The sequence below is a fragment of the Pyxicephalus adspersus genome, chromosome Z (genome assembly GCF_032062135.1).
Source record: "Pyxicephalus adspersus chromosome Z, UCB_Pads_2.0, whole genome shotgun sequence".
NCBI classification, from domain to species: domain Eukaryota; kingdom Metazoa; phylum Chordata; class Amphibia; order Anura; family Pyxicephalidae; genus Pyxicephalus; species Pyxicephalus adspersus.
Window position 1 is genome coordinate 10,681,316 of NC_092871.1, and position 15,618 is coordinate 10,696,933.

At 39.1% G+C, this 15,618-nt stretch overlaps 1 protein-coding gene across 3 annotated transcripts in view; it reads left to right on the forward strand.

Moving 5' to 3' along the window:
* The window catches only part of LOC140344530 (complement factor B-like), a 27,748-nt gene extending 12,347 nt beyond the window's left edge, over positions 1-15,401 (forward strand). For all 3 annotated transcript variants that reach the window (XM_072431722.1, XM_072431723.1, XM_072431724.1), the window contains 11 exons: positions 129-260; positions 1,432-1,527; positions 2,660-2,797; positions 3,373-3,467; positions 4,855-4,969; positions 6,612-6,759; positions 7,621-7,700; positions 11,579-11,682; positions 12,024-12,156; positions 13,916-13,965; positions 15,019-15,401. In XM_072431722.1, coding sequence (XP_072287823.1) covers positions 129-260; positions 1,432-1,527; positions 2,660-2,797; positions 3,373-3,467; positions 4,855-4,969; positions 6,612-6,759; positions 7,621-7,700; positions 11,579-11,682; positions 12,024-12,156; positions 13,916-13,965; positions 15,019-15,174 — 1,247 coding nt within the window. In that variant the 3' untranslated portion in view covers positions 15,175-15,401. The remainder of the gene's footprint in view (positions 1-128; positions 261-1,431; positions 1,528-2,659; positions 2,798-3,372; positions 3,468-4,854; positions 4,970-6,611; positions 6,760-7,620; positions 7,701-11,578; positions 11,683-12,023; positions 12,157-13,915; positions 13,966-15,018) is intronic.
* Positions 15,402-15,618: the final 217 nt, after the last annotated feature.

Here is a 15,618-nt window from a genome sequence, read left to right on the forward strand (position 1 = left end):
TATTGTTCCTTGTAGAAAGGCTGGGATTTGCAATTTACTTTGTGGGATTTCTCACCAGTTGCTGACCCTGTAAACGTTTGCTTTATCTGCATTTTTAATATGGATTGCTTTTCCTTTATACCCCACAGAACATGATGATAAACAAGGTACCAATACAAGAGGGGCTTTGAAAGAAGTTTATGATCAGCTGTCTCTGTTTCAGCTCAGGAACCCGGACATATTTCTCAACACTTCCAACGTCATCCTGCTAATGACAGATGGTGAGGAAACATCTGCAGAGCTACACATATAAAATAATATCATAAACCATGTCTACGTAGATATTCCATATACACCGGCCATTTTATAGGGAAAGGTATGGAAAGAAAAGGATGTGATGTCTCCCAGCTGGGACAAGTTGAGGGTGGTTGAGATCTGTTGAACCCTCTATATACATAGCAGGTCTAAGGAGGTTGGGTTGGGTTGTGGGTAGATTTTGGGCAGCTTGCAGTAATCTTTTGAACTGCAGAATAAAGATAAAGCCAACTTATCCTAGGAGTATTCTGCTAGAGCTCCCATAGTTAGAGAGGGAATACTGAGGTCCAATGTGAACAAACAGCCTTCTGGGTTACTTGTTCGTGGTCATGAGTTGTTTATGTTCATCTATGGGCCTTTTTCACCGCAAATTGTTTATTATTTAACAACTCAGAGGTTGTTTAGGTTTTTAGTTAGTGCAAATCAAACAGCTGAAATAATATTTGATCACGAGAATTAGTAGTCAAGATGGAGCCATAGATGCTTCCATTTCTTTGCAAACATAGGCCAGTACATATTCCACCATACAAGAATAGCTGATCTTTTATCTCTTTACAAGCATATTCTTCATGTTGTCACAGCCTGTGCACTTATACAGGAACCTTCATTGCTTCTATCTACATACCAGCACAGCCATTCTCCCATACAAGCTCAGATGGCTATTATTTCCATGCAGGAATAGGTGGTCTTCCACCTTTATGCAAAGCACAGCCAGTCCCCCACTTATCAACATTCACAGCCAGCTTCTCACCTCTATTCAAACACAGCCAATCCCCCACCTATATACATGCACAGCCATCTTCTCACCTCTATTCAAGCACAGCCAGTCCCGTACATATATACATGCACAGCCAACTTCTTACCTATATAAAAGCACAGCCATTCCCTTGCCTATATACAAACAATTCCAGCCCTGCAACTCTCTACAAGTAGAACCAGTGCATACCCCTTTCCATACATTAAATAATGATTTCCTCTACTTCAATACCAAATTGATGCTTCTATCTGATTTCATGTCTAGTCAGGGCAATACAAATACTTCCATACAATCTCAGACTATACCTCTTCCTTTATAATTGCTTATACCGTAATATCTTTACCATGACACTGTTACTATTTTTTTCATTTATCCCACAGGAAAGTTTAATATGGGTGGAGATCCAGTTGTGGAAGTAAAGAGAATCAGAGAATTTCTGGACATCAAGAGCAACAATTATAGAGAAGACAAACTGGGTATGCAACACTTGAGCTGGAGTGGATTCCAACAACTATGTTGTTACTTCCAGTTAAAGAAAACCTGCCATTCTTTTACACAGCCGTCTTTCCATAAACTTACATGTGCATTTAATGTAATTAATTAAATGTATGCATGTTATTGTGTGGATGTGAAATCCTCCGTTTGAAGATATTCAAAAAACGATCTTGGTTGTGATATTGGCAGCCCAAGCAGATTCAGAGCTGTGATTTGTCACGATCAGAGAGAGAGGACCACTAGGGGGCACTTTGGCTTGCATGGAGGTGGTGAGGCACGCCCAGCTTCAGAACTGCCCACATGCACAAGAGAGGGATGCCTGTGTTTTAGTGAGGAACAGGTAAGTGTGACATGATTCAAGTGATAATATTCCTATTTGCTTTGCCACCAGCAGTCAGTTCCCTATCTACATACTTGCTTTATTAACCTTCCTAGCGGTAACGCCGAGTGTGACCCGGGGTAGAAAAAAGTTGCTGAAAGCGGTAACCCCAAGTCACACTCGGGGTAGGTAAACCTATGGGAAGTAATAGTAAATACAGCCTCACCTGTTCCGCCGATATTCCGCGCCGTCCATTGCCGCAATCCCTGTCATTTTCTCTCCTCCTCCGGCCGGCTTCTGTACACGATGAGTTACTGGGGGAGTTCCTGGTGACGTTAGTGCGTGTGTACGTTGCCAGCGGGGTGAGGCCGGACATTCAAAATCCATATGTATTGCATTCAATGCAAAATAACTGTATTGAATGCAATACATTAGAATTATATGTGTAAAAGCAGTACATTGTTTTCAAGAACATTTATTTTACAGTATGTATAATAGTATGAGTATATTATTTATTTTTTTTAAATATATATATATTTTTTAATTTATTCAATTTATAGTTTTTACATGATTTTGTGTTTCAAACTTTATTAAACTCATACTATTATATTATACTGTAAAATAAATTTTCATGAAAAACAATGTACTGCTTTTAGACATGTAAAACCGGAAGAAATGAACGGCTAGTAGGTTAAATCAGAACGTATTGAAATACTTGGATCGCTAAGACAGCCATCCAACTAGAGTTTTTAAATAAATGTTGATGGTCTCTAAGTTTTTTCTAATGTTCACAGATATCTATGTATTCGGCCTGGGTTCAGATATCAGCTTTGAAGAGCTCAATGATATTGCGTCGAGAAAGGATTCACAAAGACACGTCTTCAAAATGGCGAGTATAGATGATTTGAAGGAGGCGTTTGATCACATTATAGGTAAATTGTTCTCTGCTACATAAAGCAGAATACATTTCTGATGTCTTTAAAAAAATATTCAAAAGGATTTGCATCAGTTAGAATAGTTAAAGACTTAAAAGACGTTAATTGTTTATTGTTGGAAACAATTTTTTGTAATTGATTCCAGTGGCAGGAGAACGAATGATTGCTAGAAAGACACCACTGTTCCGTTTTATGAAAAGGAGCTTATATTTCTACTTTGTAATTTTTGTCCCTTTATTACATGCACACAAATTAGAAGATTACATTGATCAGTCAGACAAGATTTTACCTATATTCCATAAAAGATTTTAGTTTCTACCTAATCTTTAAGGATCCCCTTCACTATCCTGCCATGGTAAACTCAACACTCAACCAACATTAAATGATACCAAAAGAAGATCCATTGCATTCTCGCATACATAAACCCAAATTAATTTAATGTCTTGCCTTTATTATATTCATCCAATGCCTCACTCTTACTTTTCCTTTATGTATGTCTTATTTCATCTACAACCCATCTAATTATGATGTTTCATGTTATGTATTGTCTTCCCCCTTCTCTGTATTTTCAGATGAGACAGATGCTTTAGAGATGTGTGGTATCTCCAAGTACCACTCGAACGATGTAAAAGAGAAATATCCCTGGATTGCTAGCGTTGTTATTACTGTAAGTAGTGACCACTAAATCACCAAAAGTTAAGGCTTAATGAGACATTCTTAGTTTTCAGACATGTTATATGAGGCTCCTAATAGTGAGTGTTAATACTGCACCTTTACACATCACGTGTTCTTCCACATTTTTGCTCCCTACAACCTTTCTATAAATACCTTTGCCACATTTGATATTTCTCTGAGCAAGATTTAGTAATAAAAGTTTAGAAGAATTACCAAAACATAAAAAGACTATGCAGAAAAATGGAAAGTACTCTGAAAAAAGTAACCAAATCATCTCACCGGTCTAAAAAATATTTTTGCTTCCCTGTCTGGGTGAGAACCAAAACAAACCATTGGCTGCAGGAGGTACTAAAAGACTGGCCACAGTTTGGGCACCAGGAAAGTAGATAGATGTCAAATTTTTATTGTTGTCTGTGTTTGCACGGCTTAAATTTACTCCTTTATTTGGCCTAATACCAATTGAAATGTAATGAGGGGAAATCTGCCGTTACAGTTAGAGGGACCAGGGCACTTATGCAGTGGCACACTTTGCACCTCCCCCTTTTTTATATTTTAAAACTGGCAAAGATTTTTAATGATACCAAGACACCTTCAATAACCTTCCTTACAAACCCAAGGAGTAGCTATGGGCACTATATATGTGTCCCCTTCTATGGCCATGTACTGTATACTTGGGGGAATGAGAAGAAGTACTCTTCTCTCACACATCCATATCCAAATACACCAAACATATCTTGCTTAGTATCGTTATACAGATGACATCCTCATTCTTTGGACTGTATATTTACCCTGGAAGTTTACAATTATTTTTTACATGGATTACAAATCCATTACTTTCCTAGATTCATCTATTTAAAATAGGGAAAGATAAAAGGCTGACATCATCACTGTTTAGTAAAGACACAGCTGGCAAACCCTGCAAGCTACCAGTGACCACCCAGCTCGCCTTGTTAGAAGCATTCCCTTCTGTTAGTACCTCAAAATCAAAAGAAACTCCACAAATGATGATGAGTTTGAAATTCAAAACTAAGTAACTCAGAGATAAATTACCAGTTTAAGGCTATAGCAATAAACTGCTTAAGCAACCTGATCAAAAAGTTAAAATTTTAAACAGAAGTAAAGTTATGGAAAAAGGAATACTTACCAATACTAATCCTACCACAAGATTATTCAGTCAATATACACAAAAAAATTAAATTGCTAATTTTTTGCACCACTCCATTATCAACCGAAAAGACCCTTCTTTTTGAATAGACCAAACCTACTCTATCTACTCCTTGTTTTTTTGTATGTATTTACATAACATACTATTAGGTGATTATTTTATGCTCTTCCAGTAATCCTAGTTGGATAATAAACTCCAATATGTGTTCTTCCAGCGGCCAGGGGAGGTGGAGAATTGCAAAGCAACCGTTATAACCAGAAACTTCTTACTGACTGCTGCTCACTGCTTCCACTTAGATGATCCTGTTCATTTTATCACCGTGCAAGTAGGTAAGTGCTACAATGGAACTGTTGTATTCACACACTGTAAAATAATGATCCCAGTGGCAAACCACAACTCATTGTAGGAAAAAAAAAAAAAACATTTAATTGGATCTCCTACTTACCAAGTGGGCAAAGATGAAAAGATCAAAGCGTTTTAATTAATAACTAGCAACAAGTATACGAGACACACAAATCGCAACAATTATTTATGAGAAACTGCACCAGCAAAAGTGACCTCGTTTTACTTGTTTCTAATATATAAATATAAGCAGAAGACTTACCTGTGCAAATCTGGAAGACACTTTCATCGGGAGGTCATTGTAAATATAGTCCTGTTATAATCTCTGATAGTAATAACATGAAGATGAAAAAGAAACAACTAAAACTGAGCTGAAGAGTTTAACTAGAAGTTACCAAAACATTTGTAAAATAAAACTCTTTTTTGTGTTTAGAGTAGGAAAGGGTCATAGGATTATACCAGGAAAAAAGAGGTAATCCCCTCAAAACCGCCACTCACAAAAAAAAAAAATTAGAATTAGAATAGAATCACCCTGTTTTATAGTATTTGCAGCTCATCAACTAGCAACAATATCAATATTGGAGAATACTTATTATATATATACTGAGGGGTTACGCTCAGGATCGCCTTTGTTATGGTCAAAGGACACTTGTCTGGTTCATCGAACTCAGATCACACACCAAGGTATCAGCCTTAAGCTGGCTTGCAGCCAGGTTTATTGAAGGTTGCAGATAAAATAACAAAACAGCAAAAGAAAACCTTGCCTGTCCGGCACATTCTATACATCAGACATCCCTGTCTATCAGCTGGAGGGCTTCTCCCTGTCAGCTCAAAACCAAGCTTTTAGCAAACTTCTACTCACTTTTGAGCTCACTCACCCAGACCAACTTTCTGAGTCTCTCAGCCGAGCTTCCTCATAGACCAACTGTCTGTGTCTCCAGAAGAGCTCACTCACACAGTCCACCTGTCTGTCTCCAAACAGAGCTGAACTCTCACAAACCCCTGTCTGTGTCTCTCTAAATAGAGCTGCACTGACACAAACCCCTGTCTGTGTCTCTCCAAGCCAAGCTACTGACTGAGCTCCTGGCTCTATGTTATATCCCCACCCTCAGTGCTTCTTCATTAATTATCTCACAGGTGAGAGTCTTCCACCTGCTGCTTCACACAGGAATCATGGGCAAATATACCTCACATAAAAGAGGAATCTAGAGCAAATATATCCCATAAGAGAGGATTTTGGGCAAATATATCTCCCTTCCACCTCCAATCTTGCCTTGGTTTCACAATATATATATTTATTATATATAGGAGGAAGTTGTGATATTTGTAATAACTATGCAGTTTAAAGCTCAACTCTAGATACACAAATATAAAACTGTCAGAGGTTTTAACTCTTCCTAATTGTATCCAAGTAAAAATAATTAAGGTTATTTAAGGCTTAAACATGCAGGTAAGTAGAAAAAGTTTGACCTCTTCCTAACCTGCTTTAAGTAGAAACTTTCAGGAAAATAATTAATCCCTATATGTAGGTTCTTTCTCTTTTTGCAATTGATACAACTGGTAAGTAATGCTTGTACTTAAGATCAATATAAATATTCTTATTCTGAACCTCTTGTTATCCTAATGCAGGAACTTTACCAAGGAAAGTGAAAGACGTGTATCGGCATCCAAAATACGACCCTAACAGCAAGAAAGACAAGAATGTTCCCAGATCCTTTGAATATGATTTGGCACTTGTTGAAATGGACAGTAAGATCGACTTTTCTCCGACAATCAGGTATCACTGTCCTATTACTACCAATTTATTAATGCTCTCCAAGGCTAGAGAAGATACACTTTGATCAGTGAAGCTGGGTGATCCAGCAAACCTGGAACTGATTTCGTAAAAGTAAATTGCTATTTCTCAGCAAATGTTTTCAATCCTGAACCAGAACCATCCCAGGTTTGCTGGATCACCCACCTTCACTGATGAAAGTGTATCCTCTCCAACCTTGGAGAGCTTTATTAAATCAGGGCCAGTGTCTCAGGGTCTACATTGGGAGCCTCATCAAGTCATATGTTCCTACCTCATTTCCGAGCTGATGGACATCCAGCATTATTTAGTTCTGACTATCCCTGGCCCACCTCTTTCATTTACTGGATTTCAGTCTTTTCATGGAGGCTTAGTATAATATGCAGTTTGCATAAGAAATGATTCTGTGATGTTTTTGGAAACCTAAGCCTGGTATTCTGCCAGACCCTCACATCATCTATAGTCTGCCCGCATTGCTCAGGAAAACACAGAAAGCCAATGATGATATCACTAAAAAAAGGTATGTAATAAAAACAGACTTTTCAATAATTAATTTGCATGTTAATGAAGATAAAAAGATAATAAAAAGGAAACATATTAGCAGAACTTCAGCTTTAGCATAACAATGCTGCTGTGTGATTCAGTGCAAAAAAGCATTGCCACCCTACAAAAAGATGGTGAAAAATAACAGAACTACCGAAAGGTTCAAGTAAGAAAAATGTTTATTACAGGGGGCACTCAGAAAATAAACTGCTGTGTCTGAATGCTATTGTTAGAATACATTTTATCATATATTGTTTAAATTTTGCCCATATTTCCACTTAACATAGATTTATTCCCATACAGACCTATCTGTCTTCCCTGCACAAGTGGAGCATCCTGGGCCTTAAAGTTACGGGACAAGGCAGTGTCTTGCAGTGACCATGGTGAGTACATTTGCAGACACAAACTGGCAGCATAAAACTTACCTGTCTGCGATACTGGCCCAGTGGCTTCAGTACTTCTTGGCTCATTGACCTGAAACAAGAATGCAGGAAGTGAGGTCAAAAATAAACATGAGCCCCTTATCTGCATTTATATTTTATAAGATTTATCTTAAAATAAAAAAATTAAAATCAATATATTAAAAATAACTAACAAATTCAGATGAAAATAAATCACAAAATATTTCTACCAATATTGGTTTACTTTGAAGCAGACCTGCAGCCTTAATAAAATACTATTAACCCCCTTTCTTTTTTTAAAAAACGAAACAAAAAAAAAACCAAAAATGCAACTAAAATAGTCTTCATGTGACAAGCTGGCTCTGATCTTCATTCTACTTCTCTGGAGTGTAAAAGGGTTCTTGGATTTTCTCCTGAAGAAGTGGGCAATGCCTTTTGGCTGCTATAGTTGGCCATCCCCTAAAGGACCAGTGGTGCGAAGATATAAGAGTTTTCTTTTACAATATTGATTGGGAGAAAGGGTAAGTCGCCATAGTAATAAAAAACTGGGGAAAGGTTATAACCCATCCTCACACTAAGCAAAATTTTAGTTCACACGTAAAGAATTGTAAAGAAAAATGAAATCTGAATTAAGAAATGTACTTGTATAACTAGAATAGATTGGCATATGAGCAGAGTGCAGTGTGAAATTGGCCACTGGGCTGAATTTGTCCTCAGATTTGAAATGTTCTGTTTCAGATTTTGCACTGTGCATAATTGCTACTGACTACAAACTTACAAAAACCCCTCCTATGTCCCTGAATGCCATACAAATAATTTTGGGGTTGTAGTTCATTAATATTACACAGGTCAACATGTCATTTTCATCACATAAAATTTTATGTGGGCTTTGTAGTATTTTTGCAGATTTCAAATCTGTATTCAGTTTTTGTGATGTAGCTAATTATATATTGTGTTAAATTTGTTATAAATAGCCTTAACATATTACGACATATTACAACATTTAATGACAGTTTTCTTTGTTTAAGGTTAGAGACCACACTATTTGCAATTGATTTCATTTGTCATCATGCCTAGTTATTGCCTTTATGATCCAGACAGTTTCTGTTACGTGTGTGGTTCATTCATGATGAAAGCACAACATCGCCAAATTACCACAGTACCTAAAAAGATATACCGTATTTTTCGCCGTATAAGACACTCCGGAATATAAGACGCACCCAATTTTAAAGGAGGAAAATCTAGAAAAAAAAGATTCTGAAAGATTATTCCCCTTCTGATCACTAATGTGCCATTCATACCGGTATTCCCCTTCTGATCACTCATGTGCCATTCAAATTCCCTTTCTGATGGAAAATCTAGAAAAAAAAGATCTGAAAGATTATTCCCCTTCTGATCACTCATGTGCCATTCAAATTCCCTTTCTGATCACTCTATGCCTTTCAAATTCCCTTTCTGATCAATCTGTGTCATTCAAATTCCCCTTCTGATCACTCTTGGCTTTTTTCCCACTGTACGGCAGTTAGGACAGGGAACAGCAGGTGGCGCTGTGCCGGCTTCTTTCGCTCTGCACTACAGACAGGAGAAGACACGTGCTGCTGCCAGAGAGAAGAGGAGACAGACGCTGCTGCAGCCAGAGACACACGCAGGTTCCGGGTATCGGGTGAGTATATTATTTTAATTATTTTATAACACATTTGTCATATAGGACGCACTAACTTCCCCCCCCCCAGTTTTGGGGAAGAAAAAGTATCTTGCATCTTATACGGCAAAAAATACGGTACAAATTATATTTTGGCTGTCCACTTGTTGAACAGGATAAATCTTTGGCTCCACATGTCATCTGTACCAGTTGTTCCAATGGACTGCCGGACTGACTAAATCCGCATATAGCATCAATGCCATTTGCAATCTCGATGGTGTGGAGAGAACTGCCAGATCATCTAAATGACTATTTTTGCTGCGTTAACCAAAGTGGATTCTCAGGCAAACCTAAGCACAAAATTGTATATCCCAGGCTCGATTCTGCAATTAGGCATGTTCCCCATGATGATTCATTGCCAGTTCGGGTACCACCACATGATGGACCTTCTGTAAAAGGTGAGGAGGAATGCGCTGGAGTTGTAGCCAGTTACAACCCCGAATCATCTGATCATGACTACTTGGCCGATTCAGAACCAGAGACCTTTACACAAGCAGAGCTGAATGATCTCATTTGTAATCTATATCTCTCCAAAGACAAAGCAGAACTTCTTGCTTCAAGGCTTAAACTAAAGCATTTGTTTGCAAAGGGTGTAACTGTAACTCATTACAGAAAAGGAAATCATAACTTGACAAAGTTCTTCCTTAGTGAAGGCTCACTGTGCTACTGTCATGATATAAATGCATTCTGTAACAGTTTGTAACAAGAGCATGTTCCATCTGAATGGTGTATCTTCATTGATTCCTCTAAAAGAAGCTTGAAAGCATTCTTAGTGCATAATGGTAATTCCAAACCAAGTTTACCGATTGCCCATTCTGTTAACCTAAAGGAGTCCTGTGACAACATGAAGTTACTACTTAAAGCAATCCAGTATAAAACACACCAGTGGAACATCTGTGGGGATCTAAAGGTCATTGGCTTGCTAATGGGAATGCAAGGAGGATTCACAAAATATTGCTGTTTCCTATGCCTGTGGACAGTTGATCTACCGGAGACCATTATATCAAAGGTTATTGCCTACCAGGAGATATCTATAAGCCCGGAACAAGCAGTGCCAAGTTTCTGCCTTTGGTTGACCGGCATAAAATATTTCTGCCATCTCTCCATATCAAGTTAGGCTTGATGGAGAACCTTGTAAAGGCCATGGGTAAATCAAACTCCATGGGTTTTCAGTACCTTGTTGAGAAGTTTCCAAACATAAGCACTGCAAAAATGAAGAAAGTGATATCTATAGGGCCACAGATCAAGTCTGTTTTGCAGGATGTTGTTTTCAAACAATCTCTGTTGGCAGCTGAGCTAGAAGCTTGGGATGCATTCAAGTGGCTGTGTGAAAATTTCCTGGGCAACCATAGGTCTCCTGCATACAAGGAAGGAGTTCAAATCTGCTTGATTCATACCTGAAACTGGGTTGTGGCATGTCATTAAAAATACAATTCTTGTATTTCTCAAGGAGAACGTTTTCACCAGGACATTCAGTTAATGGAGCACCGCTACCAAGGTTTCTGGAATGAAAGTATGATGGCTGACTACTGCTGGATGCTGTACCGCAACAATCTAGACAACACAAGAAAATCATACTCTGAAGAAACAATGGTACCTGACTGACACTGTTCAGTAGATCTATACCACAATGTGCATTGCTTTACTTCACACTGAAGATGTAATATTCACATTCACTTCAATGGTGCTTAGGTTTTAGTACAAAATACATCCACGTACAATGTTAACTTTGTTAGTGAAAAAACTGAAAACAGATCTGAAATCTGCTTGAAAAACTCATTTAGAAAAGTTTGCTGGGGTTGCTGATGATCAGCAAAACTAATTTTTTGTTGACCTGTGTTATTATCAAACAGGATTTATATAGCGCCAACATATTGCATAACACTGTACATTAAATAGGGGTAGCAAATGACAGACAGATACAGACAGTGACAAAGGAGGAGGAGAGGTCCCTGCCCCAAAGAGCTTACAAACTAAGAGATGGGAGAAATATCACACATTAGGAGGGGGGAATATTCATGTGCTTTGATAAAACCATAGGTACATTAGGGCATTAACAGGAAAAAATATAACCAAACCTATTACAAGAGTAATTCTATAGGGTTATTATTGAGAGCTGTACAAACAATTGCTGATAAATACTTTTTTTTTTTAATAGAGAAGTTGTTACTGACTGGTGAGTTGGTAAGAGCGATGTTTGTTTCGGAGGAAAAAAAGGGCAATTTCATGCAGATGGATGTGCTAATAAAACAAGGAGGCAAGGTACAGAGGAATCATCACCTAGTTGTTGCTTCTTGTACTTTCATTGCTGTTGCTTGTTCCTTCTTGCTTTCAGCTCTTTAGAACCCAACCTGACCTCCTAGCACTGCCGTGGTGATATGTGGGTTTAGGCTTATAATCAGTATGGGTAAATATCACTTTTTTACTTTATGCCAATTGCTTTAAAACCACCAAAAAGTTGGATAAAAGCAGCTAGCTTTAATACATAACTCATGTTGTCTGCTAATAAATACGAGGTCCATGTTAAGATTTTTGTTGCTTGCCCCATACTTTTTGAGAATTTCTTTGGTGCACCCACTATGAATTCTCACTGCCCCCCACAGAGACTCGACTGTCTTGAAGATGCCAAAAAAGTGAAAGAATTTGAGGATGTGGCAGATATTAGAGACATTGTGACTGACAATTTCTTGTGCACTGGAGGGACAGAGCCGGAGGTGGATCCTCAGACATGCAAAGGTAATCAGTTATATGGTTTTCAATATCTAATTTTAAAGTATAGATTTGCTTTAACATTGCCTACCTTATCCTTACCTTGCCTAACCTTATAAGTGCAGACCTCTGTCTGTTGGTGACCTTAGATAATGGCATACGAGAGCTTTGGTGCTTCTGTAGTCGTCTTCCTAAATTGGCAGACAATGGCATATGGCGTAAGCTGCTTCCATACATGCCTGCACAGTGTATTCATACATCATAGTACAGAACTCAGAGGAACGTACAAATTAATGGTTCCACCACAGTCATACAAGCATGTATAAGGTCAGTTGTTTTTGTAGACAACTTCCTCGTGTTTGGAAATTGAAGCATCCTCAAAATACAGAATTGCATGGAAACATTCATGTAGGATGTATCAAGTCAAGATTGACTTACCTGTTCCTGTCTGCTCAAACAGCACTGAGCTCCAGCATCCAGTCCGCACTCCGCAACCTCCCCTTCCTGCTCCTGACATTGCAAGCGCGCCGAATATTGCCACCAATATGCTGGTTGGGTCAAGTGCACACACTGACAGTGAACCTACCCCAACTTGCTGTCAGTTTGGTTTACGCTTGTATAAACTGCACCCGAACATGGTCGCACTGCCCATCATAATGTTAACGTATATGTAGCTGCTGTAGGGTGCATTTTCTGGATTGCTACCTGTTTCTGACCTTTGCTCCATTTGACCGTCTGATTGCTACCTGGACTGACCTCAGTTTGAGCTCCAACCACAAAGTCTCTTTGGGTTTTAATACCTTACCGAGGCATTTGCTTACTTGTGTTTCTTGTTCACCAGACACCATTCATCCTAATTCCTGGAGAGAACTGTTGGAATGGTGCATCTATCCTCCTTAGGATGAATGGGGACGTGTTCATAGTTGACGAATATTGTCACGCACGGGGAGACAGGACCACTACGGCTTGCACGGAGGGGGTGTGAGCCCTGAGAAGGGCCAAGGCGCAGAGTCTAAGCAGTAACCAGGTCTTCTCTAGAGCCTCTGAGGGTGAGGATGTTGTGCAGCTGGTTACTACCAGGTTGCGGTCCTTGGGCACACCAAGGTGGGCAAAACACGCTACCAAATCACAAAGCAGAAGGATAGTCGAGGAAGGCCGGGGTGGAGACAGGCGGCAAGCAAGAGAGGTCGGGTCTCACGCCAGGGGTCAATTTCCAGGGATCAAGGAGACAGGCAGCAATGACACAGGGGCCACAAGGAACTCAGCAGACACTGGAAGTAATAGGATGCACAAGTGATGCAGGGATATCCACAGACTGACAGGAACAGCACACAGACATTGGCTGAGAACCAACAGACTGGACAACGAGGGGATACCACAGGAGCTGGACAGAGGAAACACTGAATTAAGCACCAGGTGAACAGGAACTAGCTCACAGAACTATGGGCTCGGCACTATGGAGACGCCTTGCATGAACACCGAGTGCAGCTGTGAGCTAGCTAAAAAGCCAGGTCTGGTTAATGGGCACTTCCCTGATTGGCCAGTGGATTGGAAACAGAGGCACGCTCAGAGTCAGAACTGCCCACATGCGCAGGAGAGAGGCATCTGCGCTTTAGTGAGAAAGAGATAAGTGTGACAAATATAGTGCTAGATTTGGGATTGATGGTTGCTTAATAATTGGTGTTGGACCCTTTATAAGGACTGACACCCTGATCTCAAGGCTCTTAGATAGTGAGTATGATAACCACATGACCACCCTGTTTATTGTTGGTATTCTCTCTTACAGGAGATTCTGGCGGTCCTCTTATTATACAACATAATAAACGAAATATCCAGGTAAGAAAAACATGATCAGGGTGAGAATGTGAACCTTTGACCTTGGGGGCAAATAAAATCAAGTAGCCCCTTTTATAATATATGCAGATTCATATTTCCCAGCTTTTGTATTGCAGTTCTTGGTGTTCAGTCACATGAGAAAAGGAAATTGGTGTTGAAAGCTATGATTATGGTTGAGAATGGGTGGCGTGTCACTAAATTTGGTCTAAAATGTATCAATGATAACAGGTTCAGCCGTGACCATTGTGTGAATGGGGAAGTATCACCATTTGATGTGCGCAGACCCATATATAACGCACCATTACTCTAGGGGAAGCAGGCCAAAAATCCCAAATTTATAAACCACTGGCTATCTTTGAAACACCCATAACTAGAGAATTGGTCCAAGAAGGGAGGAATTAAAGGTACAAAATACCAAAGAAAAATAGCAATAATCACCTAATGATCTTCTAAACCAGAATATTCCGATAAATTATCACATAAACGTATTGTCAATATCTTGGTGGTTCAGAGAAAGGCGAGTATAACCATCATTATCAGAAAACCCAACCCGAGAAATGCCATTCATTTGTAGTGCACACATATGAACAGAAGAAGGCTTCAGAAAATTAGCAATACTGTATTGGTATTGGGAAGGGGGGGGGGCAATTGCTCATTGCCTCCACTTTATCCAGGACCCCAAATAACAGAATGGAAGGAGATAAAGGAGCTTAGATGCTGTTTATTTTGGACCCACATAACACATAATAACGTATTTTGTCCATAACCATCCCTGCAATCAGCTTTTCTAGAATGTACTGTAACAAATATGAGGCTATGGATGAGGCTATCCACCCTATGGATGACGATGGGTGAAAAGCTACATGTAGCTTCTTAACCATGGATGCGAATCATGAACATGAGGACAAGGTAACCACACCACATCCTCACCATCTTTCTAAGCTTAGCCTTAGGACTTTATTTTAGTTGACCTGTTTTCATAATAACTCAATAATAAAAAAAAAACTTTTTGCTGAAACTACACTTTAGTTTCCCTTTTTGTCTCCTGTACAGGTGGGGGTCATTAGCTGGGGAACAGTGGTCAGCTGTGACGGACATAAAAGGAGGATTCCAGTCCCAGCAGGGTCCCGGGATTTCCATGCTGAAATTGTACATTCCATGGACTGGATAGAACAAGTTGTAAAGAATGAACTTATATACCTAAAATAAGCCATGAAGCCTTGTGGATGCACAACAAAAAGCAGTATCAGGGTAACTGCCGCTGTGTTCACTGCAACTGACAGCTGCTTAAAGTAAAACTCCAAGATTATGAAACAACTTCGTTAACATGGCGAATATCTACACACAGCATTTTATTATGTAATATTGTTAAAAAAAATTATTTCCCCTTTTTGTTTACTGAAACCAGCAAAAAATAAAATCACATTTGTCTGCAACCAAGAGCACTCCATCATTTGCTGGGCAGGCTCTTGCCTCTAGGTTGAGCAGGGCTTGGGGTGGTGCTTATAGGACTTTCTCTTACCAGGGGAATTTATCATGATTATGGTACTGGTATTTTACATATCATTAGAGTAGTGTGTGGTGGATATTTATATATTTTGATTGTGCCTAACTCTGGTTTATATAAGGTTAGGTTATATTAGGTAATTAAAT